Source organism: Periophthalmus magnuspinnatus, chromosome 11, assembly GCF_009829125.3.
Source record: "Periophthalmus magnuspinnatus isolate fPerMag1 chromosome 11, fPerMag1.2.pri, whole genome shotgun sequence".
Taxonomy (NCBI): domain Eukaryota; kingdom Metazoa; phylum Chordata; class Actinopteri; order Gobiiformes; family Gobiidae; genus Periophthalmus; species Periophthalmus magnuspinnatus.
Window position 1 is genome coordinate 7,032,703 of NC_047136.2, and position 26,263 is coordinate 7,058,965.

At 39.1% G+C, this 26,263-nt stretch overlaps 3 protein-coding genes across 4 annotated transcripts in view; all 3 read left to right on the plus strand.

Moving 5' to 3' along the window:
* Nucleotides 1-26,263, plus strand: part of elmo1 (engulfment and cell motility 1 (ced-12 homolog, C. elegans)) — a 101,651-nt gene that overhangs the window by 3,735 nt on the left and 71,653 nt on the right. The window contains exon 1 of one of the 2 annotated variants that reach the window (XM_033975492.2): nucleotides 21,455-21,626. The exons of the other annotated variant lie outside the window; for it this stretch is intronic. The gene's annotated coding sequence lies outside the window, so the exon portion shown is untranslated. Of the gene's footprint in view, nucleotides 1-21,454; nucleotides 21,627-26,263 lie in introns of those variants that run through there. 2 annotated transcript variants of the gene reach the window in all.
* On the plus strand, nucleotides 131-14,603 carry c11h18orf21 (chromosome 11 C18orf21 homolog). Its single transcript, XM_033975541.2, has 6 exons — nucleotides 131-190; nucleotides 283-392; nucleotides 5,690-5,712; nucleotides 6,027-6,229; nucleotides 13,067-13,260; nucleotides 13,490-14,603. Exons 2-6 carry the CDS (start codon nucleotides 298-300, stop codon nucleotides 13,650-13,652), a joined length of 678 nt encoding a protein of 225 aa, XP_033831432.1. The 5' UTR covers nucleotides 131-190; nucleotides 283-297; the 3' UTR covers nucleotides 13,653-14,603.
* On the plus strand, nucleotides 14,753-17,526 carry rp9 (RP9 pre-mRNA splicing factor). The gene is made up of 6 exons (XM_033975542.2): nucleotides 14,753-15,028; nucleotides 15,145-15,175; nucleotides 15,244-15,373; nucleotides 15,796-15,887; nucleotides 16,118-16,179; nucleotides 16,842-17,526. The coding sequence occupies exons 1-6, from the start codon at nucleotides 14,883-14,885 to the stop codon at nucleotides 17,032-17,034; spliced, it is 654 nt and encodes a 217-aa protein (XP_033831433.1). The 5' UTR covers nucleotides 14,753-14,882; the 3' UTR covers nucleotides 17,035-17,526.

Genomic DNA, 26,263 nt, shown 5'->3' on the forward strand with positions numbered 1-26,263 from the left:
TAGAAGTACACCTAAAGTAGAGACCTATTTACAGACTGTAGAATCAAAAGAGTTGGCCTACCTCATATCTCACTCAAATGTGTAGGCTAATTGAGGCGTGGTTTCACTTCATTTCCCATAATGCCTTGCAAATCTCGTCAGAAAGTCGCGCCTGCACGTGTGTTTTGGTGGCGTTTATGTGCTTCTCTCGGTATTTAACATTTTTGCATCTGTGTGGAAGGACTAGGGTAGATCTTTATGAATTAACAACCAGCGAATAACCTTTTACTGTGGTTTTCTCAGGCTGACGGCGCAATAATGAAGACTCAACTCGACGAAAGCGCGTCCAACTTTCTGATCCAGGCGTCTCTGCTCTATAAAGACACGTGCCCAGAGCTCTCTCGGCACTTACTGTAAGACTTATTTACTTCTTTCTTATATCATTCCTTTCTTTACCTCTAACATCTGTATTTGTCAATGTTATAGACAATAACCCATTTTCGCGTAAAGCTGTAGTTTGAGTATGTGGCCGCTAGGTGGAGCGCATGCGCCAAGAATTACAGACCTAAAAATTGTTGCACATTTATTTGTTCATAAGCCATATTTTTTGTTCTGTACTTTTGCCATTTAAAATACAGTCATTGATTGTATAATTCAGTGTTATTTTTGGATTGATTTGCCAGTAATTGACATAAGCTGGTCTAATAATAATTTAATCCAGCGCTCACAGTTCTCTTTACTAAATGGCTCACCAGAATCCATTGATTTTGCATATTAAGTGGAATACTTTAAGCCCATTCAATACAATGGATTTAATAATTCACTTCATGTACTTCTTTTTGCTTATCGTTATTGCTTGATTGTGTTTGTATTTTCAATAATAACAACTGTCTGCCCTTGAATGATTTTTAGGTCTAAATATGGCAGCAAATACCTCTGTGTATTGTTGCATGCTTTCTGCTCTTTCTATTTCACGAGTGAGTTGTTTCAGCACTCAAGCCAAATGTGAATTGGCTGGTGGCTGCCTCTTTCATTTGTGTAAAGTCTGGGCTGTGGTGTGCCCTTATTATTGGTTATGATTTCAAAGTAACTTTGCTGTAATTAAGGGATTTTACTTTGTATTTCACACAAGACCATAGAAAAATATCAGTGGGGCTGTTTAAACAAAGAATTAATAAATACATTTATTTATTAAGTGGAAATAAAACAGTTATTCAGTATATAATCTGTTTCATCATAAATTGTTCAGTTTGATTTATTCATATGAGAGAATTTCACATTGAGTAAATAAATAGGGGCCTAGACCACAGAACTATGGCTCAGGGTCCAAATGTGTCTCTCAGACCAGTTTTTGTTGGCTCTTGAGTTTGCTGAATTGGCCAAAATGATCATATGCAGTACCTTTTTTTGCCCTCTGATAAAAACTGTAATCTAGACAGTGTTTAAACTCATTGGCAATGACCACAGTTGGGCGAATGAGGAATTACACAGTCTCGTTATTTAAGAGAGACGACTACTAAAAAATTAAAGTGGTCGGGGACAAACCACTGCACATTTAGTGTCGGTCCCTAGCCTGAATACATTTATATGTGATTTAGAAACGGTGGAGCATGAAAGTCTAATCTGATGGATTAAAAGCACTGCTTTATTCTCATTAGCTGAACTGGATGATTTGGATGAGTGGATTTGGCCTGAAATGACACTGTAGCTTTACTAAACCATTAAATGTAGACACCAATCAGTGTTGAGCAGTAACTAGTTACAAAGTGATCTGTAATCTAATCAGATTTTTTTTAGTAATGCAGTTATGTAAATAGTTGAAAATTGAGTTATTAGATATTTGCCTTAGTAACTTTTAGTTACTTTTTCCCTGCCAAAAATGTGTAATCCATTGAACTGTGTCGTGAAACAGCAAAAACAAAAGATAAATGGGTCACAAGGGATGTCATCTTCTGGTGTCTGACACAGATCAGCTGTGAACCAAAACAATACAAATACTGGTTTATAGAGGTCGTGCTCATCCTGTTTGTGCAAAATTAGGTTCTATAACAGAGTAATTTGTGTGAATTCATGCTTTTTATAAATTGGTTCCTTTTTTCAAAGTAACTAATAGTAACCAGTAATCTAATTACTTTTGAAATAAAGTGATCAATAGTAAGCAGAGTAGTAATTACGTTACTTTTAGTAGTAATCTGACCAACACTGGTATAGGTAACCCAATTAATTTCAGCCATCATATCATCTCATATTAAATATGTTGTAAACTCACCTGTTAATTTAATCTGCATGTGAGCATCTGTAAGTGATGTCCTGCACAGTCTGTACTCTTGTCCCTTGTTTGATTTGGGTTTGGTCCATGTCCTTATCCATAATCTGTTTCCACATGTACCTGGGCCAGGAATGCTGTGGCTTAAACCAAGAATGGAAAGACAAACATTAGTTGAATTACAAAACCTCAGTTTTGGCTCATTTTTTAGATGCGTGCATGAGCTCACAGTTACATTCATGGATTGATCTGTTCACCATATTTCCTTTTGTCAAATTGAGCATTTTTGTTTTTGGACCTTTTAACTTTAAACAGCCTCCAGCCTTACAAATACTAGGACCACTTGTTCTGAGACTTTCCCCATGACAAGGAGCCATGAGGCTAACTTCAAATAGTATTTTGGTAATTGCATTGATGTTAACAATAAAATGAGGGGACAGATTTTTAATTGGGTAAATGAAATGACCCAGTGTGTGTCTGAGCCGGCTGTTGTGGTTCTGATCCTGCGTCAGTGAAGTGTTTGGTGGGAGTTTGCCATTACTCAGACTTACTACTGCATATCTGTTGGGGACTGTGCGAATGCCTCCTGCCACAGATCTCACCTTCTGTCAAGCTGATATTGACAGAGTTTCCCTGTGCGTTGTATTTGCTTTTCTATCAAGTTCTGCTGCAATCCTTGCCTTTTCTTTATCCTCTGTATTACTTTTTTTCCCCCTTTTTTATGTGTAAGATGATTGACCATGCGTCTCTCTTATTGGTTAATCCATCCAGTTGTTGCTCAACTCAAATTGAGGAGGCAGGATGCAGTTTCAGACCCACACGTCTTTGTAAAGTTTTGTCAAAATGTGTGGCTGGCCAGATGACATTGAGTAAAGGGCCTATATATTATGCTATTTTCAAGTCTATATGTTTTTGACGAGGTAACAACATTATAATATAGCTTAAATTTCACAAGAGTCCATTCTGTGTAATATAGGCCCTTTAATGCACTGCTGTGTTTTCTGTTTAATCACATTAAACCATTTTAATGTAGTTGGCCAACAGGAACTTTCTGGAGTTCCTTTCCGTTTTGTTCCTTAAATTATCAGAATGACGCCAAAAGTAAATTGGGAGACCATGTCGTATTAGAAAGAAATCAACATTTGAAAAACTGTCCTTGTTGGGGCCACTGTGAGACCGGATATTCAGTGCTACTTCCTCACTTGTGGGGCTTTGGCTGTGGTATGTGTGCTCCAAGTGATTCATTATTTTATCTGCTGAGATCAACAGTGATAATCCAAATGAACTCTAGTTTATTACTGGAGCATTATGTGAAGAATGTAATTATGACCACATGGGATCGTGGTCACTGGGCCCAGTCTTAATGTCCATTTCTGTTAATGGGCAGCCACCAGATGCGTGATAAGACTGTTTAATGGAGTACAAACTCTGCATTTTATTCAAACAAATGTATTTTTAGAGCACAAAAACACAACACAAACACAAATAATGCAATAATTACTGGCAAATATAAAACAAACAACTATGATACATTTTAATTTAAAAGGTGCAGATATCAGTTGTCCTCAAATGCTTAACAGCATCGTCATCTGTCCCACTTTCAAGTCTATTCATCTTATCCCGGAAGTTGTTGTGGGAGCTGCCAGCACTATGCAGGTTGTATTATTTTGCACGGGACTGTCGTTCTTGGCAGCAAATAAGTTATATAAAGACTACAAAGATTCACACAGAATGGGTGCAGTGACAAAAATTGACCTACTTTTATATAATATTTTGGTGAAACTTTTCCCAGATTCTCCATTGAAAGGAATGGGATTTCCACTTAACCGGAAGCACCGCCACAACAAAAGCGCTGTTTAGTCGCATTTACTGCAAAAGTGGACGAGGCAGAATAAGGTCAATAGGAAGATTGTTCCAGATTTTGGCTGCATGAAATGTAATTGCAACATTTAAAGCTAGACAGGGAAGTGATAATCAAAGAGCTATGACTGTTTCACATAGTACAGGCAATACATTTGTAGTGGTAGTAGTGTTTATAATTGAGCTGGTGTCTCTGGTTACTCACCGTCTTGTAAATTAAATATTTTATAACTACAAATAACCAAAAGAGACGGTGTGCTCAGCGACAAAGACTAGCAAGGGACAAACGAACAGAATGAGTGCGAAAACAATGGCATTCTACGATACTGTGGCACAAATCAATACAAACACTCATGCTTGTTATTGATCCATTTGCTAATCACAATTTCAAGGCGCATTTTCTAAGACTAATAAATATGTTGGCTCACTTTATAATTTTGCTGAGAGTGAGACTAGACTTCCAGGCACCTGCTGGTCTTTCTGTCATCCCGGGTAGATAAGACCATACTATCCTGTGGAACAATCATTAAGTAGTAAAACAGTGTCCACCCCACACTGAACAGGCCCATATAGTTTTTATGATCCCAACCAATTCTTTTATCTACCCTATAGATCGTATGGGCTTGTTCTACTTTTAAAATTATCTCATCTCATCTCAGAAGTTTATGCACTGCCTGGTATCTTTAAAATCACTGATGCCTCAGTGTGCTCTTAAATGGAAATACACGCTGCGTCTCGTAATAAGATTGGTGCAGTTGAAGAGACAACATAGTCCGCCAAAGAACAGGCTAAAGCTATTATCTAAGTTCTTGAAAGATCACATCTCTAACATTTGAAAATTGTCTAGAACAGCCTATAATTCACACTGGTAGTGAGCTGCATTACTGTATTTGAACAGTAAATAGTTTTGTATGTGAAACTTTGTGGGAATGTTCAAGTTCCATGAGTCATTATCATTCTTCCACCAGAGTCAGTCTGTGCTGGCATCACACTGTTGCTGTTGTTGTTTTTGGTCTGTTCTTTGCGATGAGGCATCCCTACAATCTGACAATTTAATCCAGTCCTTTATTCATAAATTAGGTATGACTATTGGACATGGAGTCAGAGGTATGCAAAATGTATCTTTCCTCTTGTCCTGGCTGTGTCTAAAGTCACAAACAGTGTAGCACTCATATGTGATGACTGAAGGCTGAGAGAACCAACACAGCCCTGTGCCAGACGCCAGCGGGTCAGCTCCCCTCCCCACATGTACCGCGCCTTATGTGTGTCCCTTAATCTCACGTGCTTCTGCTTTGGCACGATGTTTCCCTTTTGATTTTAGCTCATAGCTAATTTTAGCAGGATTTAGTTGTGGCTTAGCGTGTGTGTCTCATTGTTAGTGGTTCAAAAGTGGAAACAGAGCTTGGGAGAGATGCCTCATTTAGTTTGGAAAGGAACAATTGGCTTGTCTGCATGGATGTTTTACACAGTTCCGCACTGCTCTAAATTGTAATATGCACACATGGCCATTTGTTCTTGATGTACTTGAAATTTAATCTGCTAATAAAATGGCTAATTGTTTTTTTGTTTTTTTTGTCTGTTTAGGCAAGGTCCAATAGAAGCTGGTGGTAAGTCCATATAATATCGTCTGAATGCTTATATGTATTTGACTTACTAGAAAATGCATTTTGCATGCACCTTGTCACCAGATTTTCAAGGTTAATAAAATCACTAAATCCTCAGCCCAGCTCATGGAGTGAGCCAGATGTCTGTAGCAAACTGCCTGGTGGGATCAAGCTCAGATATAGTCCTAAATGCAGGAGCCTATCAGAACATTTAGTTATGTTCACTCAAAAATGAGCATTTTAGTGTAATAGATTTCATAAGTACATAAAGAAAATGGTATCGTACAAAGGATTACAACAATTTATCTTGTCTTCAGGTCTTTTAAAGAAGTCGAGGCTCCCTGTCTGTCCATTCTGTTATCAGTGGCTGCAGCCGGACAACCACAGAGTAAGAGTGCGTCCCAAACAGCGGCCCACGGCCCGGGTGCAGAGGCTCCTGCGTCGACAGGCTCAAGGAAAAGCCCTCAGTCTGGTGCAGAGGGATCTGCTGCAGAGGTTTTACAAGTCCTCCTCAGTCCTGGTGAGAAACGTCGCACTGACGGTACACTGCACTGCACCATGTTGTTGTAATACACAAACAGCACTGTCTGGAGCCACAGGGAGTAGGAACATCATCTATTTAAAAAGGCATAATGTGGATAGTTTCATGTTTAGGGACAAATATTTTTATTTACAGCATTTTTTTTTTCTTTAAATAACCTGTAGATCTTTGCATTAACCACCTGACTACAGCACACCTGAGGGTTGCAGTATCATTAAATCATGGACCTACATTATAGTGTCTCCCTCAGTGAGGCCACAAAACTCACAAAGGCTCATGAATGGAGATCCGGAGAACCAATTCTGATTAAATCAAATATAAATATGCATTATTAATTAACTTATTTGTTTAAATAATTTAAAAAGTGCATGTAATGGACATTCAAGGTCCCTGTCCAGGGGATTCCTGGAGTGTGAATCAATGTGAAAACTAATATTAGTCCATTTTAAGAGTCAGAGGTCAACCATGACTAAAGGCTAAAATGAGAGGTGGACTTTTTACCAGCATAGTTTGAAACCCCATCACACTATAATTTATTACCAACTTGACTATCCAGCTGCTCCCTCTGGACGTATTCTTTCCAGCTATTGCCATTTAGATTGGTCAGGTTGTTTGTATTCATTTCACTGAGAGTAAGAGCTTCACTCATCATTACACCTTTTACAGTGGTGCCATTAAGCTCAATTCTAGGAGAGTGAATGTTTTTACTGGCATTGGGTCTACTCCTCTCCACATGCCTATACCAGCCCTTATAGCCTGTCCTAATAGCTTCCATCAGAGTTTCGACAAACCCAAAGCTTATGTTGGTCAGTCCTCCCACTGCTGAGATGAGACTATTTAGACAGACCAGTTGCATTAGGGTCATTTGGTGTGTGCATTAGTGAGTGGTGAAGAGGAGAGCTGCGGTGGAGCCTTTATGGCCATCTGACATCCGGCTAATGAAGAGAGACTCGAGTGGAAATGCTTCTGCCTCATTAAAATGTGTCAGGGGTTATTTAGCAGACAGGTATTCAGCACACAGCAGTGAACCTGACTGGGTCTGTGTGTCTCTGAGGGGCAAAAGTGAACAGGGCGAAGACGAGGGAGAATGTATGTGCATGACAACAAAAAAGTCATTTATATTACCATCTGATTATTTTTATATCTAAGTGGCACCTCATTTTCTACTCCAACGTACAATCTTACTATGCCACTGACTGGAAGCGGCAGTGACGTTGCGTGTCATTATTTTGGTCACGCACAAGAATGTGGATACTGGACTGTCACGTGACTTCCTCTTTGTAAACTGATACCCCCAAAGCTTTGCCCACTGAAATATTTGTATCCTTGTTTTGACGGTCACTTGACTTGCTTCACGTGGAGTGCTTAAGAGGCAATATATGAGGCGATGTACTCTGTATGCACACCAGCGCACACCTGCCCTCAGCACGGGGTGACAGAGCTGATAGTCCTAAGAGTGGTGAGATTAGAGTGGCTGACTTCTTGACGTTTTCTAAGAATATACTGCAACACAAGTAGAATAGAACAACTAGAGTTTAGAGATAAATATCGAGCAGAGAATAAAACACTGTCTTCAGCCTTGAGCTTGTTATTTTATTATTTTTTCTCTAAAGACATTTTTAAAATTTGTTTCAATAATCAAATAGAAAATTGCAATTGATCAATACAAGAAAAAAATATCTAGCCCTAGTTGTCAGTGTATGTGTCTATTTTGTTAGAGTACTTTATTATTACAGTTGAGGAAAAGACATATTTTAAGTACATTCAATACAATATAATGCATATCATTTACTATTTGTAGCATCACACATTGGACCACTTCACTGTAACTTAATGCGTTCAAGCTTGGGAGGATGTGTGCCTTTTTACTCTGGGAGAAAATGAATAATGGCCGGCGTAGGGACAGAGCAGAGACCTTAAATGGAGTGTGTCCTTGTTCAGTTCTGATTTAGATTTCCCAGCAGGGCTAGTTTTGTTATGTTTGGATCATTTCAGCTCGAATCATAGTTTACTTGGTGTGTTTTTCCGACTGATGGTGTCTGTTCTTTCTTCATAATTGATTTCTAACCTCAGTGACCAACATACATCTCCTGGTACTTGTTTTTCCGCACTTGCATTATCATGTCATCCGTTTACCAAAACATCACTTTTTCATCTTGTTCTCAGCTGTACTCCAGAGTCGAGACAGTACTAGAAATTATTTATAGAGGACAGAGAACAAAATATGCTGAATACACAATATTTGAAAACTTACAATAACACTATTATTAATATGTTTACTCATGAACCATATTACTGGAATTATGGAGGGGCTAAGCAGAGAATAAATGCTAAATGGATCACTTGTATTACCATAAAAGTAATACAATGTGTGATTCCATTTGCATAGCACTGAGTTTTTATATTATAAGATTGCATAATGTCATTCTATATTTAAAACCATTATTCAGCAATGCAAAGGATGCTTTTATAGAACTATGACATCCAAAAGCTGGCCAAATATGGGGTGGGATCATGACAGAAAGAACATTTAAAGAACATGGAACAGTATCACCAGCCAATACCAGCCTTGAGATTCTTCAAGCACAAAATACACTTGCAAACCTGCGCCAACATTCACCAACGTGTGGGCCTGCAGTTTACTTAAGCACTATTTCACTGGCAAAAACTGTCAATTATTAGGATAAATAAAAATAAAAAACATTGTCCAATCACTCCCAAAACTCATAACTCACTCCATGCTTTCTCCTTTTTGCTTTGCTCCATATAAATTATTTGAATGCCAGTATAATAATTGGTGAACTAATTAAGAATTTGGTCGACTAAGAGCATTGACCAAATCATAGATTCAGCAACAAAAGAACTACACCCCTGCCAAAGTGTGTACGCCCTGATTTATTCAGTCCTTAGACATTGTTGCACTATTACTATACAAGGCCATGTTTAGGGGAATGTTTTATTCAGTCTGATGGGAATCTGTTAAGAACAGTCATTTTGTGGTTTAAATTTTATGATGAGTGCACCCTGACACTTCTCATTCATAACCTTGACACAAACACATTTCAGTGTATTGGGAGAGTAGATACTCCTCACGTTCCTTTGTTATTAAGCTCACGAAAGCGTAAACCACATTGAAGGAACCTCATGCCTTACATTGGGACCACACTCTTCTACCATTCTGTTTTCTAAATTTGGAACATAAATTTCCTTTCCTAAATTTAACATCAAAGTGTCTGGTTAGTTTTTTCAGTCCTCACTCAGCCCTTATCTGTCAGCAGCTGTTTAATGGTCAGCATATCAGTTTCACATGTGAGCCCTGCTGTCACTCACCTGATCCTCGCTATTGCTCCAACAAAAGATCTGTCACTGAGCAGGTTTGTTTCACAGACTGAACTTTAAAAACACAGAGGAACACTTTGGGGTTAGCATGAAGATGTCAAGTGGAGGTGGGATTAAGCATTTTACACTTTTTAGAGAGCCTAAACATACAGGATTACTTTATAGGTGCACTATTTTTCCAGAAAAATGTCTTGAAAGACTGCATTCTTACAGTGTGCTTGTTAATACAGTATGTAGTTAAAAACAGAAGCTGACCCTTTTCCACTTCCCACTGAGGGACAGACAGATTACATTTTATCTGGTTCGTAGTGGTAGAGTGGTCTGGTGTGCTAGTATTAAGTTCCTTTTTGTTCTTGCCAGACTTTTGTCCTTAAACATTGTTGCACTATTACTATACAAGGCCATGTTTAGGGGAAAGTTTATGCCTGTTATTGATCCACCAACTGCCCCTCTACTTTATGGTGAAGTATTGACATGGTCTCAAATGACTATCCCCCAGAGCGTCAACATACATCTGTATTCACTCTCATGATAGAGTTGAAAATCCCATCATGCAGTCTAAACATGCAACTTATAAACTGTTGTGGAAGATTAAACTAGTTTGAAGCTGATAAATTCTTTCACTCTCTCCTTTGTGTTTTCTGGTATCAAACTGCCAAGGTCGGGTTAATCAACTTCGCTGACCTCTGGCAGCCCTGAGAGTGAGGCGGGATGGGGGGGTATTTATGGAGCTCAGTCTAATAATAGAAAGAGAGAGCCATCTGCAGAATTGATTTATGTGGCGCCGTGTTCAACCATAGATTTGTGGCATGCCTTTTTTTGCAAATTCGTTTTTTATTTTTGGATCAGAAAGTTGAGTATTTGAGTGTGAAAACCTCAACTTTTTATGCATAAAAAAGTTTTTAAGGAATTGGGTTCATTTGTAAAAAACCCTGGTGCCGCATTCCTGCCTTTTACAGGTCATGTTTAGTTTGGTCATCTTAACCCTCTAATTTAATCCCTAGTGAAACTTTAATGTTGCGTCACATCTATTTTAGACTTTACAATGGGAGTCGAACTTAAAATAGATGATGGTTTATTATTGCATAACTGATTTTATGATTCTGCCTCAGTAGCAGGTGCTGACACCTGACTATTCTGTTCCTGTCAATGACTGCTACAACTAACTATGCACATGTGCAGGTTAAGTACATCTTTAACTGCAGGTTGAGCTAAGAAATGATTTATGCGTTGCAGTTTGGGGATCAAGTTAAAATTGACTAAATGTGCTGTAAAATTCCAAGCAGAATGTTACACAAGTTTAAGTGCAGTTTATGGCTTTCTTTCCCGTAGTAGTTTGGTCTGAAATTGCCAGTTGGCTCTAATATTCCTGCAGCTGTTTATACGTAGCTGGTGATCCACTGAATATCCAAAAGCCTGAGCCCTCTTTAGCCATATGTCTTTTTGGCCCAAGCTTGGGCCTGTCTGTTGCCAGGATCAGGACTAGGATGAGAAATTAGATCTACCAGTGGCCATGGCTCACGTGTGCATTCACTACATTTGTGGGCATTAGTGTCAATTAAAGAAATGCACGTGATGAACCAAATGTAGTATAGTGTATTTCTCACAACAAAAGTATTTATCTACTGCTGGGACTTTATATTTCATTGACTTTGTCTGTGTGATGGCTTTTGTGGTTACTAAAGGGCAGAAGATAATCAGAGAGGTCATGCTCTTTGTAAACATCTCCACTCTGATGTCACTTTGACACTTATTTTATATCCACTACAAATCAACAATGTGCTCAGCTGAGAAGTCATCCCTTTTATTTTATGTGATATAATATTAATGTGCCAAAGATACTGAGGGGAAATGTTTTTAATTCAAGTTGCTTACAGTGATGCATTATTTTCTTCCTTTTATTCAATTATAAAATTCCCCATAATGCATCAGTACTGTTCCCTGATTCAATTGTCATGGCACTCTCAAACGATTAGCATAGCACTATGTGCTCTGGGACCAATAGTTGGATGAAATATAACTGATCCTCTTGTGGAGCACCACAAATACACGACTGTTACCTGGAAGTGGCGTCATTGTCTCATCACTTGTCAAATGTCTATGCCACTTTTTGAACATGAGAAAATTGAATGAATGAGTTGAGTGAAAGATGCCTCAATAATTACATAAGGTATAAGTATAAAGCTCATTTTTTTTCCCTTTTAGGCTTCGGGTTACCTTTTGAGCTTTTAGTAAATTGCATTGCAGTGCATTGATGTTTTTTACATGTTTAAATGATCCCAGTTAGTGTGTCGCACAGATGAGTAACAGAAGGGATACGTTGGCAGCCCCTCTGATTGTTTGGCTTCTTTTTCATTTTTTTTTTCACTCTGCATTGGTCTGTCTTGTTGTTGCCACACCCCTCGGCCTTCATGGGCGGGTCAGTAGTTCCATATAAAGCTGGACATGCAGGCTCCAACAGTAAACATTTGACAGCGTCCAACAGAGACATCCCTGGTCTTCTTTGGTCAATTGAAACCTTAACAGAGACACCTGTCACTAACTGAAATGGCTACTTTCATATCGGTGAGTTTTTCATCACATCAACATTCAGGACTGTCAACAACCTTTGCTATAAGTTACTGATTCTGCTCTAGAGGTCTCTCCTGCTCAAGCTTGCCTGGCTCTAGAATACAGGAATGTGATTAACTCAAACTTTTTTGAAGCATCACCCAACTTTGTTTAAGTAATTAACAATGAATTAATACAAATTTGCAGCTTAGAAAGTTTGACAATTTAGTTTGAGATAGTCTTTTGCAAAGTAGCAATTTGGATGACTCATTGTAATCGCTTCGAAAATGTTGGTAGACTATAATTAGCTTGGAACAGCTAATTGTGCATTGGGTATTGATTGTTTAGCGTTCCTTTCATAACACCCTCTGTTGTGTCAGTGTGAAACAAATCTAGTAGGCTGATGGAATGGGATGTTTGCACTTAATCTTTTAACAAATACATTTTGGATTCTGTTGTACAAATAAAACCTATGTAGAAGTGTCCATGAAGTTAACATTGAATCACAATATGGGGGTTTACAATGGCTCAGAAAGCTGTCATTCACCGGTCCTTATTATGTCACTATTTTTATGTAACAAAACTAATATAACTAAATTGTGTTTTTGATGAGATGTTAGATTTACATTGCTGTTCTGAGCATCAGTGTATTTGAGCCTAGAAGCTGGCCTGCGTCATAAGGTTCTTTTGGGAATTCTCACTTTACCTTCTTGATGTCTTTTTTTTTTTTAATCTTGGGTTGGTTTGTGGCTCAGGATGAGGTCAGAATTCTCATATGTCTGAAACGAATATTCCCAGTAGTGGTTTGTTTTGACGCACATGTTTATTAAAAACTTGGAGTAAATTTTACTTTCACCATCTTAATACTAGTGGGATACTGACACTGCCAGTGCAATATTAATGAATCTCTTCCCCTATTTTTCCCAGATGGCCACCTGCCACACCTGCAATAGGACGTCCAGACAAAAAGGAATGGGCAGAGAGTTCATAATGACTCTGTCGAGAACTCACAGCACACCGGGAAGCAGTGGAAAGCACAAGACACCCCAATCAGGGAGCAGATCCAGCACATCCACCCCCAAGACCGGGGGAAAAGACAAAACGCCTGTGAGCACTCCTCGGTTAGTGGTATTAATATACATCTGTCACTATTTATCTAGAATTCACATTCTTAAGATGTCACACATAATTTGTGTAAGTGTATCTTTTTTTAGCATGTAGTGTATGTGCTGGAATTAATGTTTGCCAGATCATATACGTGTTGGCTTCACAATATTAATCATTTTTCTGTCAACCAACAAAATATTGCGTTACTGTATCTAACCTTCCTGCTGTCTGTTTCGTTTTTAGAACCTCCATCTCATCTACCACTCCAGGCTCAGGATCGACTTCCAAGTCTCCAGCTGCGAAGGGCAAAAACTGGGTAGTGCAACGTTTGAGCAAAATACTCCTGCGAGAAGACAACCAAGGCAAAAAGAAAGGCGGGTTGAAAGATTTCCTCTCCTCTCTTTGAATTGAGATTAACATTATTTGTAAAACATGTAGGTTTGGGGTGAAAGGTAAATTGTATTGCTCCAATGGCAAAAGTGAACGCATTGTACGTTTTCTAGCCAATTTTGGAGGGGTTTGCCGAGCTCCAAGTACTGCCCCAGGACCTTATCTCTTCAATGTGCTATTGCAATTGAATTACAGCTTCTGTTCAGTTAAAGCAGGGGTGTCCAAACTATGGCCTGAGGACTAAATGCAGCCCTCAGACCAATTTGTGTTGGCCCTCAGGCCTTCTCCCGAATTGGCTCAAAAGATAATAAACAGTATTTGTACTGCTTATTTATTTAAGTATTCTACTAGGTACATTTTCAAAGCATTATTAAATGCTCTCATTTTAATGACTCACTTTATTGACCATCAGCCCTCCACTGTGAACATAGTGGTGAAGAGAGTTTAAACACCCTTGAATAAAATGGTTATTTTTTGCTGTAACTGAGTTTACAAGAGTTACTTTAACAAACGACTAAAATTACACAGAGCACTGTGATTATTGTTACTGTTTACACCAATATTGTTTCAGTGTAATTGAGATTTTATATTTTAGGTTTCTTGGGCATTTTGTCAATAAATGCATACAAATGGGTTGTAAACCTTGAACTGTAAATATTACAAAAAATATTCAGTTTACATTTATCTGGCTTTTCTGCCATGGACATGTACTGAAAACGTGTAGATACTACAACAGTATATACATTGCTATTATTTTGTATTTTTTTATTTTTTATGTTTTTGTTAATGCCTGTGATTTGTATGTAGCCTACTGCATTTGTACCAACAGACCTGCCGTTTCCCTATTTGATGTTTGAAGTACAGTGTTTGTATCATAAATCTATTATAAAATCTGTTTGTATCCTAAAATGACCTACCTCACACACATATTCTGTGTCGATAAAAATAAATCACGTTGCTTATTGCCTCTGTTTCACTCCTGCAATGTATCATCAAAATTATATAAAGAAAGAGATTCTAGCAGAAGTAATGCAGTGAATATTAGTGTTGTGCGTTGTGTGTGATACCCCTCGCGGCCTGCAGGTGCCGCTGGACTTTCACTTTACAGCTCAGCGCACAGGAAGTGCAGCCTCAGTGAAGCTAGCCTAGCAGCGAAATAGCACAGCAGTAATCGGGGGATTTAGACTGCTTTATTTTTAATCACCGACAGCTTCTGACAAAATATTTGATTGTGCACACCATAGAAATGTCTGACAGAAAGCGCACAAGGGAGAAAGATGACAGAAGAGAACATAAAAAACACAAAACCTCAAAGGAGGATTTGGAACTACTACAGAAGCAGACGAAAAAACTTACTCAAGAGGTTCAAAAGCTGAAACATGTGGAGACATTGTGAGTAGTTCATATTTAATGCAGTTATTTGGTGAATTTGTGCAGTAATGATGATACTTTACATAGAGTTACGTATAGTTATACTTACTTGACAAATAACATCTTTCTCTTAACAGTTATGAAAAGCCACCACCAGGATACATCAAGGTAGTGTCACTGTTGAGTCTTGTTAGTTTCTCATGTGTGGTCGTGCAGTGACAGAGATGTTGTCGTAGGAGCATGAAGAGAAGCCAGAGGACTGTATTCCCGCTGAGCCTGGAAATGAGGACGCCAGACAGTTTCTGGCTCACGCTCCCACCAAAGGACTGTGGATGCCTCTGGGGAAAGAGGTCAAAGTGATGCAGTGTAAGTGACACCTCATGGGGCCTATCTCACTGTGTATGATATGACACCAGCCCAGGCGACACGACAATCCCTTTTCCACGGTATTATTCAATTGATTTATTGTACTGGTGCATTTATATAATCCCTATAACCTGGTATCATTCTTTATTGAAATATAATATTATCTTAAGTTGCAGAGATTGCTTACATGTCAGTGTTTTACGGATGCTTCTTAAATGTCTTATTCCGTATATAACAGAAAAAACACCACTTGCACACCACTTTCTAAACTCTTAAGCAGTGTTCTGACAATGTTAAAGCGTGTATTTATGCTTCCCCCCCAAAAAACTTTATTTTGAGGCAAATGTAAATAAGCATCGTCTTAATTTACAACCAGTTTTGCAAGGCAAATATTTGAAGCCAATCATGTCTTTTTCATACAGGCTGGAGATGCAAGCGTTATGGTCACAGAACAGGTGACAGAGAGTGCCCTTTCTTCATCAAAGGCAACCAGAAACTAGAGCAGTTTAGAGTGGTGAGTATTGAGCTGAACAGGCAAACCTTATCTATTTATTTTTAGAAAAATAAAATTATGTGATTATATGATTTTGTGCCAGTACTTATTGCACATATAATACCAATACATGTCAGTGTATGCATTGGAGTCTTGTTACTTTGTAACTGAAATATTCGATGTAGAAATAGTGTAATGCAAGCCGGGTTGTTGTATTTATTGACACTATTTTATGCTTTTGTGTGTTTAAGGCTCATGAGGATCCTATGTATGATCTGATACGGGAAAACCAAAGGAACGAAAAAGAAACCAGGTTTGTTTCTCTTATAATTGTCTAGTATCTGTTTGGTTATTTCAGTCCTTCTGGGCTTTTGATTTACGGAAATGCCAGTCTGACATTTAAAATAAACAAGATAAAAAAACTAAAGGAGATCAGACTGGGTTAGGTCACACACAGGTTCTTTTTCTGCTAGTGAGTAGCACAATCGTTCCTGACCTGGAAATTCTGTGATGGCTGTTTTTGCTGGCTCATAGCACACCATGATGTTTCATCTTTTATGTGTATCCTTGCATACAGAGTAAATACACAGAGCACACATTCACACAAGTACCCTGTGTGTTTTTGCATGAATTACTTAAAAGGTTACTCAAAGGCCACCAGCTCTTTGAAGTCTGGTTCAGTGTCCTGTTGATTTTGGTCACAAGTCTGTGTCACCTCACATTTATGATTGTGATTGATTGTATGATTTTTTTAAAAAATTTTATTAGAAGTTAATATGACTTCTCCTACGCCATGTTGGTTTAGTCTTTGAAATCCTTTATCTTGTTTATAATAGAGATGCATCTGCCTCTTCATAGAGGGGCTTGTTGTGAGAGCCACATGACATTGTTGCCAACAGAGCTATCCAAAGCTTACATCACCTCTTGCGGCTCTCGTACTTGCCTTTAGTATCTCCTTCCTTTTGCTCTTTTTAGGATTCAGCAGCTTCAGCAGCTGCTCCAGGACACCACTTCCTCATCATCGTCTGATTCAGAGAGCTCCTCCTCAGATAAGCGTCGCAGCAAGAAGAAAAAGAAGAAGAAAGATAAGAAGAAGGACAAGAAAAAGCGCAAAAGGAAGCGAAAGCACAAGTCGTCCAAATCCAGCGACAGCTCTCTTTCAGACTGACACTTTGAGGCTTGTGTGCTCTGCTGTAAATGTATCTCAGTAACATAAGTAAATGATACATTAAGAAACAAGTATGTTCTGCACAGTGCACTAGACGGTAGTGCACTCAGGAGTCCTCTTGTCATGTAAATATGCCTTACATGGTTGAGAACCATCCATTTATACCATTACTGTAGATTCAAGACTTGTGGGGAAACTGGAGTTAGCACACTTGTCTTTGTGCATATGCATGTCTTAAAGCTTCATTGGTAATGTGTGTTTACAGACTCTTGATGTAGAAGATACTTTTACTAGAGTCTAAAAAGCTCCAATGGCATGCTACAGTCCCTACTTGAAAGGGAGATAAACCATGTAACGTTGTGGTAAATATGTTTTCCACAGCTCTGAATGTTTGAATGCTTGTGACTGTACATAAACCTTGGAATAATTTGAGTTATTTTGAGTTGAGTTTATTTCCCCTCATCAAAGTCTCAGAGAAGGGTTAAGAATGTAAGTCAGTGTTTTTTTTTCAGGGCAGCAAACTTGTCACCTTTGGACATTTTGAAGTAGGTCATTCATGTGAAACGTAGATCTGTAATAAAAATCAAGTGGAGAGAGGCACAGGAGGGAGCTCTATGGTGTGCGCTCTCTCTACAGCGACGGTGCGTCTCGTGCGTCTGCAGTAGGAGCCAATCGGTCACGGGCTGAACTCCCCCGGACCAGCGCGGACCCGCCTCTGAGGAGACAGTACCGCCTCTGCGCTGATGCACAGACCGCTCAGGTGAAAGTTTTAACGCTCTATTTGTTCGCTCTGTTTATCTGCTGTTAACATTCTAAAGTATTTTTGCAGCGCGCTAACACGAAGTGAAGTGTCTGCAGAGCCCGTTTGGCTCAGAGCTGGTGCGCGCTGTGTTTAAGGTCCACTGTCATGTTCTCCTGGAGATTATAATTGTAGCAACGTGCAATCAGACGAGATTTTACAGACTCGCGATGTGAGGAAACGGCATACCTGCAAAAGCATGAGTTCAGATCTCCATATGGTTTGGACTGTGGACACTGCAGTGTGATCACGTTTATAAACAGAGAATATACTCAAGTAAAAATCAGAATCAGAAGACTTTTATTGACATCGTCTGTGAAAACCGTTCACAAACTAGAAACTTACTGCGGTGATAAAGTGCAACATAAAAACACTGAATAAATACAAATAAGGGCATATGCATACAGTTAAAAAAGATATGCTTAAAATAAAAATAAAATACTTAGAGGTAGAAAATATATACAACAGCAGCATCAGAACAACAGTACAAACATGACTTATTAAAGTGACCGGTGTTATAAAGTGTCCAGTTCTGTGCAGATATTATAAAGTGTTCATGAGACAAACGGCAGAGGGGAAGAAACTGTTCTTATGACGAGAGGTTCTGGTCCCAATGGACCGTAGCCTCCTGCCAGAGGGACGTGGCTGAAAAGTAGAGATTCAAATATTGATCAAATAATAAAAGTTAAACACTTAAACGGGCTTATCATACAAGTAGAAGAGTTCAAACAGTATAGTAAACCAGTAGCACATGGCCACTGTATTCTCTTTATTTATAATTCTGCTATAGGAGAAAACCAGGCTATATGGGACACACAGCTCATTCTTTAATGTCCAAACACTGTGTGGTAATCTCAGTCTTATGTGATTCTCCAGTGAAGAGTCCATTTACTGTTATAACGGTTTTATTTTTTAAATACTGCCCTACAAAATACTATTTAATTTACCTCTAAAATGCTCTAGGATGCAGGGAATTGCATAGATTGTTTTCGAAATTTAAGATTTGTCCCTTGACACACTGTAAATTGCAGACATTCTCGAGTGAGGGTTTTTTGGGGTTTTTTTAGTCAAAAATCTAACTGCAGTCACTTGCAGTAATATCCACAGACTGATGAGCAGAGGACTTTTGATTAAGAGCTGCGGATGGATGCTACACTTTCACCTTTTCCCACTATGCCCCAGTCTGCAGCCCTGTTTTTCCACAGACTAAAATGCATTTCATATTTCAAACCACCGCCAAGAGTTTTTGTGATAAGTATTGGATATATTCTCCTTTTACCCCTTAGCCCCGTATGGTCATATATATTTTCATTTGCTGAAAATCTTTTGATAAGGTCACTCCTGTGTGCCCAATACTAGAATGATTCTTCTGACTCTCTCCTTCAGTTTAAGCTGCAAAATCAAAGTCTAAATCCTTGTACAAATGAACACCCCCTCATTTTAATGACTCTTATTAAGACACAATTATGATAGACCTACAGGGACCAGGCAAGGCAGATTTCCATTTAGATTTGCTTCTTATGGATTAAAAGGTGGTGAAATGCTATAGGGAGTGAGAAAGCGCACATCCATCAAGACTGATTATACTGCATTTAGCACCTTTAGTGTAGAGCTTATTTACACTGCAAAAGCAAAGATGTATGTTATTTCTCATATTTTAACAAAGACCAAAGATTTCTGTTTGATGTTGACTTTCTGTTCTGTCTTCTCCGTTGAAGCGGTAATGAATCTCCCAGATGAGGATCAGCCACAGAAGCAGTACAGGGAGAGCTGGTGCTATATACAGAGAGAAACTGGTCAGTGGAGAATCTAATTGAATTACTCTGTCATCTAGGCACCACCAGGTGGAAGTATGGAGAGAGAAAAGAGGACACATTTGCAGTTGAAAGATGAGTATATGTACAAAACTGAAGCGAATATGCTTTTTGGGTGCAACATGCCTCATTTATTCATGAACGCAGCTGATGTATTCATTCAGAAACTTGGGGCCTTAGGCGGCTGCAGAAGGATGCAGAAGGACACTCATTGATTCGATAGATGAGCAGTTTGTGTCATCAAATCAGTGTCATCAATACATGTCTTTGTATGGTGGGATTAAGCCATGAGCAGAAACTGCACCCCACAGGGAGGGACTGTTTCCGTTTCTTGGCCAGCTGCAGGATTGAACCCCCTATGTCCCTGCTTAAAGCAGAAACACCACTATACACCTTATGCAGAAATATCTAAGCGAAAAGCAAACTGTCAGCTGATTCTGAAGATATGAAAGCAACCTTACACTGCAGATGTTCAATAATAATTTAAAATACAGACACATTAAATGAGACATAGTGAAATAGGTGTTTGTTTACAATAAAATGACATGAGCAGAATTGATACATTTTATCTTCGTACTCAACTGTTTGACCATATGTGCCGCTTTAAAACCACTGCTCCTTTGCTGTTTCGAAAAATGGATTGCATCTTTTATCAGCTTTTAATGTATTCACAGATGTAAATTACCATTATTATATGAAAAAAACCACACACCAAACAGTACAGGCCTTTGATTTGTTTTTTGTATTCATTTCTCTTTTATGAAACCTGGGGCCAAATGAGTATTCTTAAATGTTTATGTCCTTCACAACTGAGCAAATTCTTTTCTGTCTTTTTTGCAATCCTTCTGTGGAGCCATATAAAGAAATTTGGCTGAGTGGGCAGGCTGTTGTGTAAATAGGCAGCTCTTGGTGATACACACAGAGAGAGTGAGAGATGGATTTGAGCTTGTGTGTGAGACCAGATTATTTCAGCAGGATGGACGGATGGGGTTCCTGTATTAATCCTCCTCCTGCTGCTCCTGCTGTGTGGAGACAAGGATGAGCCGCGGGACTGTCTGCATCATATCAACATGCTCTTTCACTACTGCAGACGGTTCACTAGACCAATTCTCACTCTGTTTATTCGAATAATAGAAAGATTTGTCATAGTCATGCAGAATTCAGCACTGAATTACTTCCAATTCAACTGACAAGAGAACTCTGAAAGTACTGTTAAACCAGGATGAAATTAAAATATGTTGGGACTAAATCAGTGCTGGACCAAAAATTTTATCTGGTCATCATGAAAACTCACACAATAGGCCAGTACTTATTAGGCTTTCTGCCTTATTGTTATGGCAAATCAATAATACATGTTTTTGTTGCCATCCACCAAGTTCAGTGGGAAGGTCAGGAAAAGATCCTCAGCTGGCCATATGTCTGAGGCCAAGCAGCAGGCTATTCAATAACTCTGAATTATTAATACTATTATTCCTATCTGCTATTGTGTTGTTGGAGAGTTTTTGTCTGCAAACAGTGTTAACTCAAAATGTCAAATATATTGTTGTGTATGTTGAGTTCATTTATATGTCCTATAATAGGCCAATAATAAAATAGAACAATCTGCCATGTTTAAATTTGTACTAGGGAAAAAAAAAACAACAAAAAAACTTTATGGACGTTTAAGTTTTTCCAGTTTACATGTTTTTCTTTCCCTCCAGCACAGTGACTTTCTTGTGCAGACTCTCGTAACTCTGCATGTCTTGGGCAGTGTCAGGGCGGGTGTATCTGGCCCTGCCCCACGCTCGCTCCTGCATGTGTCCTCTTTGTGGCATCATCGAGGCAGCCAGCAGACGGCAGAAGAAAGGAGGAAGTGGAACGACCATCAGCGGCATCTCAGGGAGCGAAAACACCACTGGCTGACAGACACGCGCTGTGCACACACACAAACTCCGCACACAGCCTGTACAGTGGATCCAGAAGTGTCACCGCCTCGGCAGGTTCGTAATAACGCGCTGTGATTGTCTTGTTTTGGGCTGGAGCCACACTTCCCTCGCGCTGAGCCTCTGATTGAGATTGGCTGCAGTTAGCGCTTGTCTCTGTCACTGCAGCGAGGAAAATACGCAGGTTTCTCTTGGTTTGTCTTTTTTCATAATGTAGTGAGTTGACCGAACTGGCTTTAGAAGATTTCGGACGTTGTTTATGTGAAAGCAGGTCTATAAAGCCCGCAGTTTACCAGTTCACCAAGTCAGTGCTTTGGCTGTGATAGTCTCCTGAGCTGGTGATAAAGTACATTTCTTCGCATTGCCGTTTTAAATGGTTTAGTTCGTTTGATCCGAGCTGCAGTTTGTTGTTGCACCATCAAACCTACACTGGTTATAATAATACTCTGCTCCTCTGTGTTTTGGTTGAGGGGCTCGCTGTATGACTGATGCGTAAAGTGGTGCGTTAATGGATTGGTGTTTTCTACTGAAGCTAATTATACACGTTTTAACGGTGCTGGGTCTAACTTTAGCCCAGCTCATTCACACTTCTTGTCTCTACCATTAGCAGAGATGGAAAAGAGGTTTTTAATGTTGTTTGATCAAGTAAAAATTGAGTTTGAACTATCCGCAAAGTGTTCTCTTGTGGCTAACTTGATGGAGTTAGTCTAAGTAGTGACCAACATGAGCATCCTTTTGATTCGCAGGGAGTCTATAGGTGTTTGCAGACTGTCAGTGCTGTGTGTAGTCCACCCATAGACCTGTTATGTTGTTGTCTTATATTAAGTCTATGGAGTAGTGTGCCATGGGTAGTAGTGCAACCATGAAACCATTCTCCTTAGATCACTCAGCATCCAACCTGTCAAAGCAACTAGTGTGGGGTAAGAATGGTGCTATGGTGTTGATTGTGTTCTCTTGCCTCTGGACAGTTTAAGAGCTGGTATAACCCCATTCACCTCAGAACACACCAAACTAACCTGCAGACTGTTGTGATGGACAAGGATGCTGCAGATGATCCATAAATGTAGATACTTATTGTACAAAAGTTTTATAGCCTTATAGCTTTACTTGGCAGTGTTGTGTTTTTATTTCTATTGTGAATCTTTATGATATAATTGATGTTAATTGCTGTTTGTATTCTGCTACTGCTCTTGAACTTTGCGTTGCAACACAATATTTCCACCATTGTGGGAGAAATAAAAGTTTAGTCGTTCTTTTGACATGATTCATATTTTGTCTTTTGCTGTGAAGGTAAAAAGCCTTGATTTTATTGTTGTTGTCAATGGCTTTTTTGTACCAATTTCCTCGATGTTGTTGTTTGGCCTCTGGCAGTATTTGGGCAGTTTTCAGTGTGTTATAAGTTTTATATCATCTTTGGTTAGTTTTATATTTTACCTATATTCAGGGTTTATAGATGTACGCTCTAGTCTAGATTGTGCTTTGTTAAGTTTTATAATGTATTTTCCTTTGTTCCTGCTTTTTCTTTTGGTTGAGTCAAGATTTTAAATGTGAAAAGACAAATATTTTCTACAATAGGATGCTGCTTGAGAACACTACAGTCAAAAGTTTACTGCCCTGACTTGCACTAAACAGTTTGCTGCAGTCTTTTGTCTTAAGCGCTGCGTCCTCATCCAGAGAATCCCATTACTGGAAAGAGATACTGTAGATCTTGGAGTGTTTAGAAGCGGGGTGGGTGCAATTTCTCATGCGCTTCCTCACTTGCCTCCTTTTCTAGTCCGTGGTGTGTATCTGTTTGACACTGCCTGCTGTTTGGTGTCCTATCACCTTCGCAAGTGTTACCTTAGCACTTCTTTTTTTTTCCTGACAGTGCAATTCATTTACATTGTTTATTTCTTGGTGGGTCTTTTACTCACTTCTGTTTCTCACCCCCCCCTCTTTACCCCAGGGGAATTGGAGGTATGTAAATTGTTAGTGAGTGCAGCTATCCTTCCATCTTAATGTACAATTTCCCTTTTTTTTTTTTACAAACTCATAATTACCACATGAAAGTATAAAGCCGCAACAACTTCAAAGCTTCACATGCTGTCCATTTATCCTAGAAGCTTAAGAGTGCACATAAAATACCTGACATGTTAATGTAGTGGCATCAACGGCGGTCTACAGTTTTGGGTTGGATTCATCTTTAGTGAGACGTATGTTGCCTGCCATAATTGCTCCCTGTGGAATGGAGTTTAATTAAAACAGCAGGTAGGCAGAAAGGGTGCGGTGAAGAGGTGCCACAGAGTCAGACAGCATTAGGAGGGTGAGAAGGAACCTAGTGCTCCTGCTGCCATCTTCTGTTCTGGAGCTGTTGCATAAAAGATGTCCGATGTTGTTCTGTTAGTTGGGTACTATGGCTATACTCCAGCTACATTCTCAACATTTTTCATCGTAGATTTAAATACCTGAATTGAACAAATATAACCGGTTCATGTGTATCTGTATCTGATTACACAAAATTGTACTTTTGTTTATTGCAGTTTTGTTTATACCTGGCATTTGATTTACTGTGCAGCCTTGGTCCTCCAGTCGCTTGTTTTGTATTTTTGTTTCTTCTTTGTTTAACCTTCGCCTTGCCCCTGGTATAAAGTTGGGGTTTGACTGTTTTCTTTTTTTTTCTCCTTTGTAAATCCAGTATTGGGAAGAGATTAGTCATCTATTGTGATTTCATGATTTAACTGTGTTTTTGTTATTATTTTTACGTTATATAAGTTCATATTGAGCTCTGATGTTGCTCCGTTGTTTTAATTTATTCATGTGGAGGTGTGCGGGGAGATGCTAACTCTGACAATTATCTTCTCCCCTGTAGTTTCGGCTGGACCTGTAAATAGCGGCACATGTTGATCCTATTTTCTAATATCGTGAACTAGATTAACATGGAAAGTGCCTCCAAAAGTTCCCACTGTGTCCCATGGCTCTTTAGTGTGAAGTGAAGTGAATTAGTTATAAGTGTAAATATTTGTTACATTTAACGTATGTCTTGCCTTCACAGCTTCTTTTTGCTCTTCCCTTTCTTTTTACAACTATCAACATTTATTTTCATTTCCAGGGCATAACATTCAATCCTTCTTAAATCACCTAAATTGCAGAGCATCCTTGAGCTTGTTTGCTTTCAAAGTCTACAGTTGGAGCAGCCCTGTCGCTGACCCAGAAAATGATCTGGTTCCCTGAGAGGGCTCCTTTCTTTCTGGCACATTCCAGTTATGAGAGTGAGTAAATACAGTGAGCTTGAGGTCTCTGCCAGCCTTCTCAATGTGAGCCTATTGTGGTATTTAGCATCTCATAAAGAGCTGCTCAGCCCAATGACCCAGGATGGCTGATGACTTGTCTGTGATCTAATGAGTCAGTTATATGGGCTGTGTCACTTTTTGCAAATATCATTGTATTATTGGACAACTTGTGGCAGTGTTACTCTGATTAATCCTGAGTCTAAGGTTGTATTTAGGCTTTGGACCTGGACTTAGAACTAGTTAAGTGCACAGATTTTACATTGATAACTAAGCCAGATGTCCTTTTCTATTGTGCGACTCCACATTTACAAAAAGTACACTGATTTACTCCTTGTGGCATGATAATATTGTTGTATCTCATAAAGACTGATATCATAACTTTTCTGGTTTATCTTTGCTGCTTAGGTGCAAGTGTATACTTCAGCATCTCTATAACTAACGACAGCTGTTCGCATCGCGCTTATCCTAGATGTATGATTTATTGTGCATGAGTTGCAGCGATGTGCAGATTTTTAATGCTGTCTACTGCTGTGTCAGTTCTTACTTTTCCACAAAGCTTGTCTATGTCACTCTCACAGAAGCCCCATGCTGGTGTGTCAGTATGACCCAGGTGCTATTCTTCAGCACCGTCTAATTATAGCCTGTCTTTAGTGTATGTGCACTGAGGCATGTCCTCATAATAATGTGTCTTTCAGTATGGGTCACTGCTCCATGTCCATATTGTTTCAGAGGATGTTTACCTGTCTGCAGTTCATATAAGCCTGCCCACCTTGGACCATTTCTTCTCTTTATATGGCAAATGCATATGTTTGAAAAGTAACTATGTGACTGCTTCTTCCTGAAAAAGCAAATTGTTTGAAAAGAAAATTCTATATATAATATTGATATTAAATTGCATTTAAAGGAGCATCACACTTACAGTTTTAGAGTTTTTTGTACTATTTTGACACACCTGGCGTGAAGTGGAACTGCAGCCACAGTGTTGTGCGTGTTCACTGCACAGGCTTGTACGAGCACAACCCAAACAACTCTCAGTGATGTATCTTCGGCCTTCCTCTCCAGAAACAACTTGATTCAACTTGTCTTGATCAACGTCGATTCTATTTTGATTATTTTGCTGGTAAATTCATGAGTTGCTAATAATGATGAGCTTTCCTCGCAAACACTTGTTACGATGTCATCATGGCTCACATAAATGTAGTTTTGCAAACGAGTCACACATTGCTTCAGCAAGTGACCAATTACAACAAGCTGCTATTCACATACTGCAAATAAGCTAAATACATAATGTGCAGTGCATCCGCCAAACCAAGCCGCCATATGTAGCTACACAAGTTCAATGACTGGCTCCATCTACATTAACAGGAGAAATATAAGACAAACACCTTATTACTTATTTCGTAACTATGTCTTACCTTATCATCA

Excerpts from the sequence above, each read along its gene's own strand:
- c11h18orf21 (XM_033975541.2), top strand. The coding sequence starts at position 298 with ATGAAGACTCAACTCGACGAAAGCGCGTCCAACTTTCTGATCCAGGCG. Across the intron at positions 5,713-6,026 it reads AGGTCCAATAGAAGCTGGTG|GTCTTTTAAAGAAGTCGAGG; the intron begins GTAAGTCCATAT and ends TCTTGTCTTCAG. Across the intron at positions 6,230-13,066 it reads ACAAGTCCTCCTCAGTCCTG|ATGGCCACCTGCCACACCTG; the intron begins GTGAGAAACGTC and ends TATTTTTCCCAG.
- rp9 (XM_033975542.2), top strand. The coding sequence starts at position 14,883 with ATGTCTGACAGAAAGCGCACAAGGGAGAAAGATGACAGAAGAGAACAT. Across the intron at positions 15,029-15,144 it reads CTGAAACATGTGGAGACATT|TTATGAAAAGCCACCACCAG; the intron begins GTGAGTAGTTCA and ends TTCTCTTAACAG. Across the intron at positions 15,176-15,243 it reads CACCACCAGGATACATCAAG|GAGCATGAAGAGAAGCCAGA; the intron begins GTAGTGTCACTG and ends ATGTTGTCGTAG.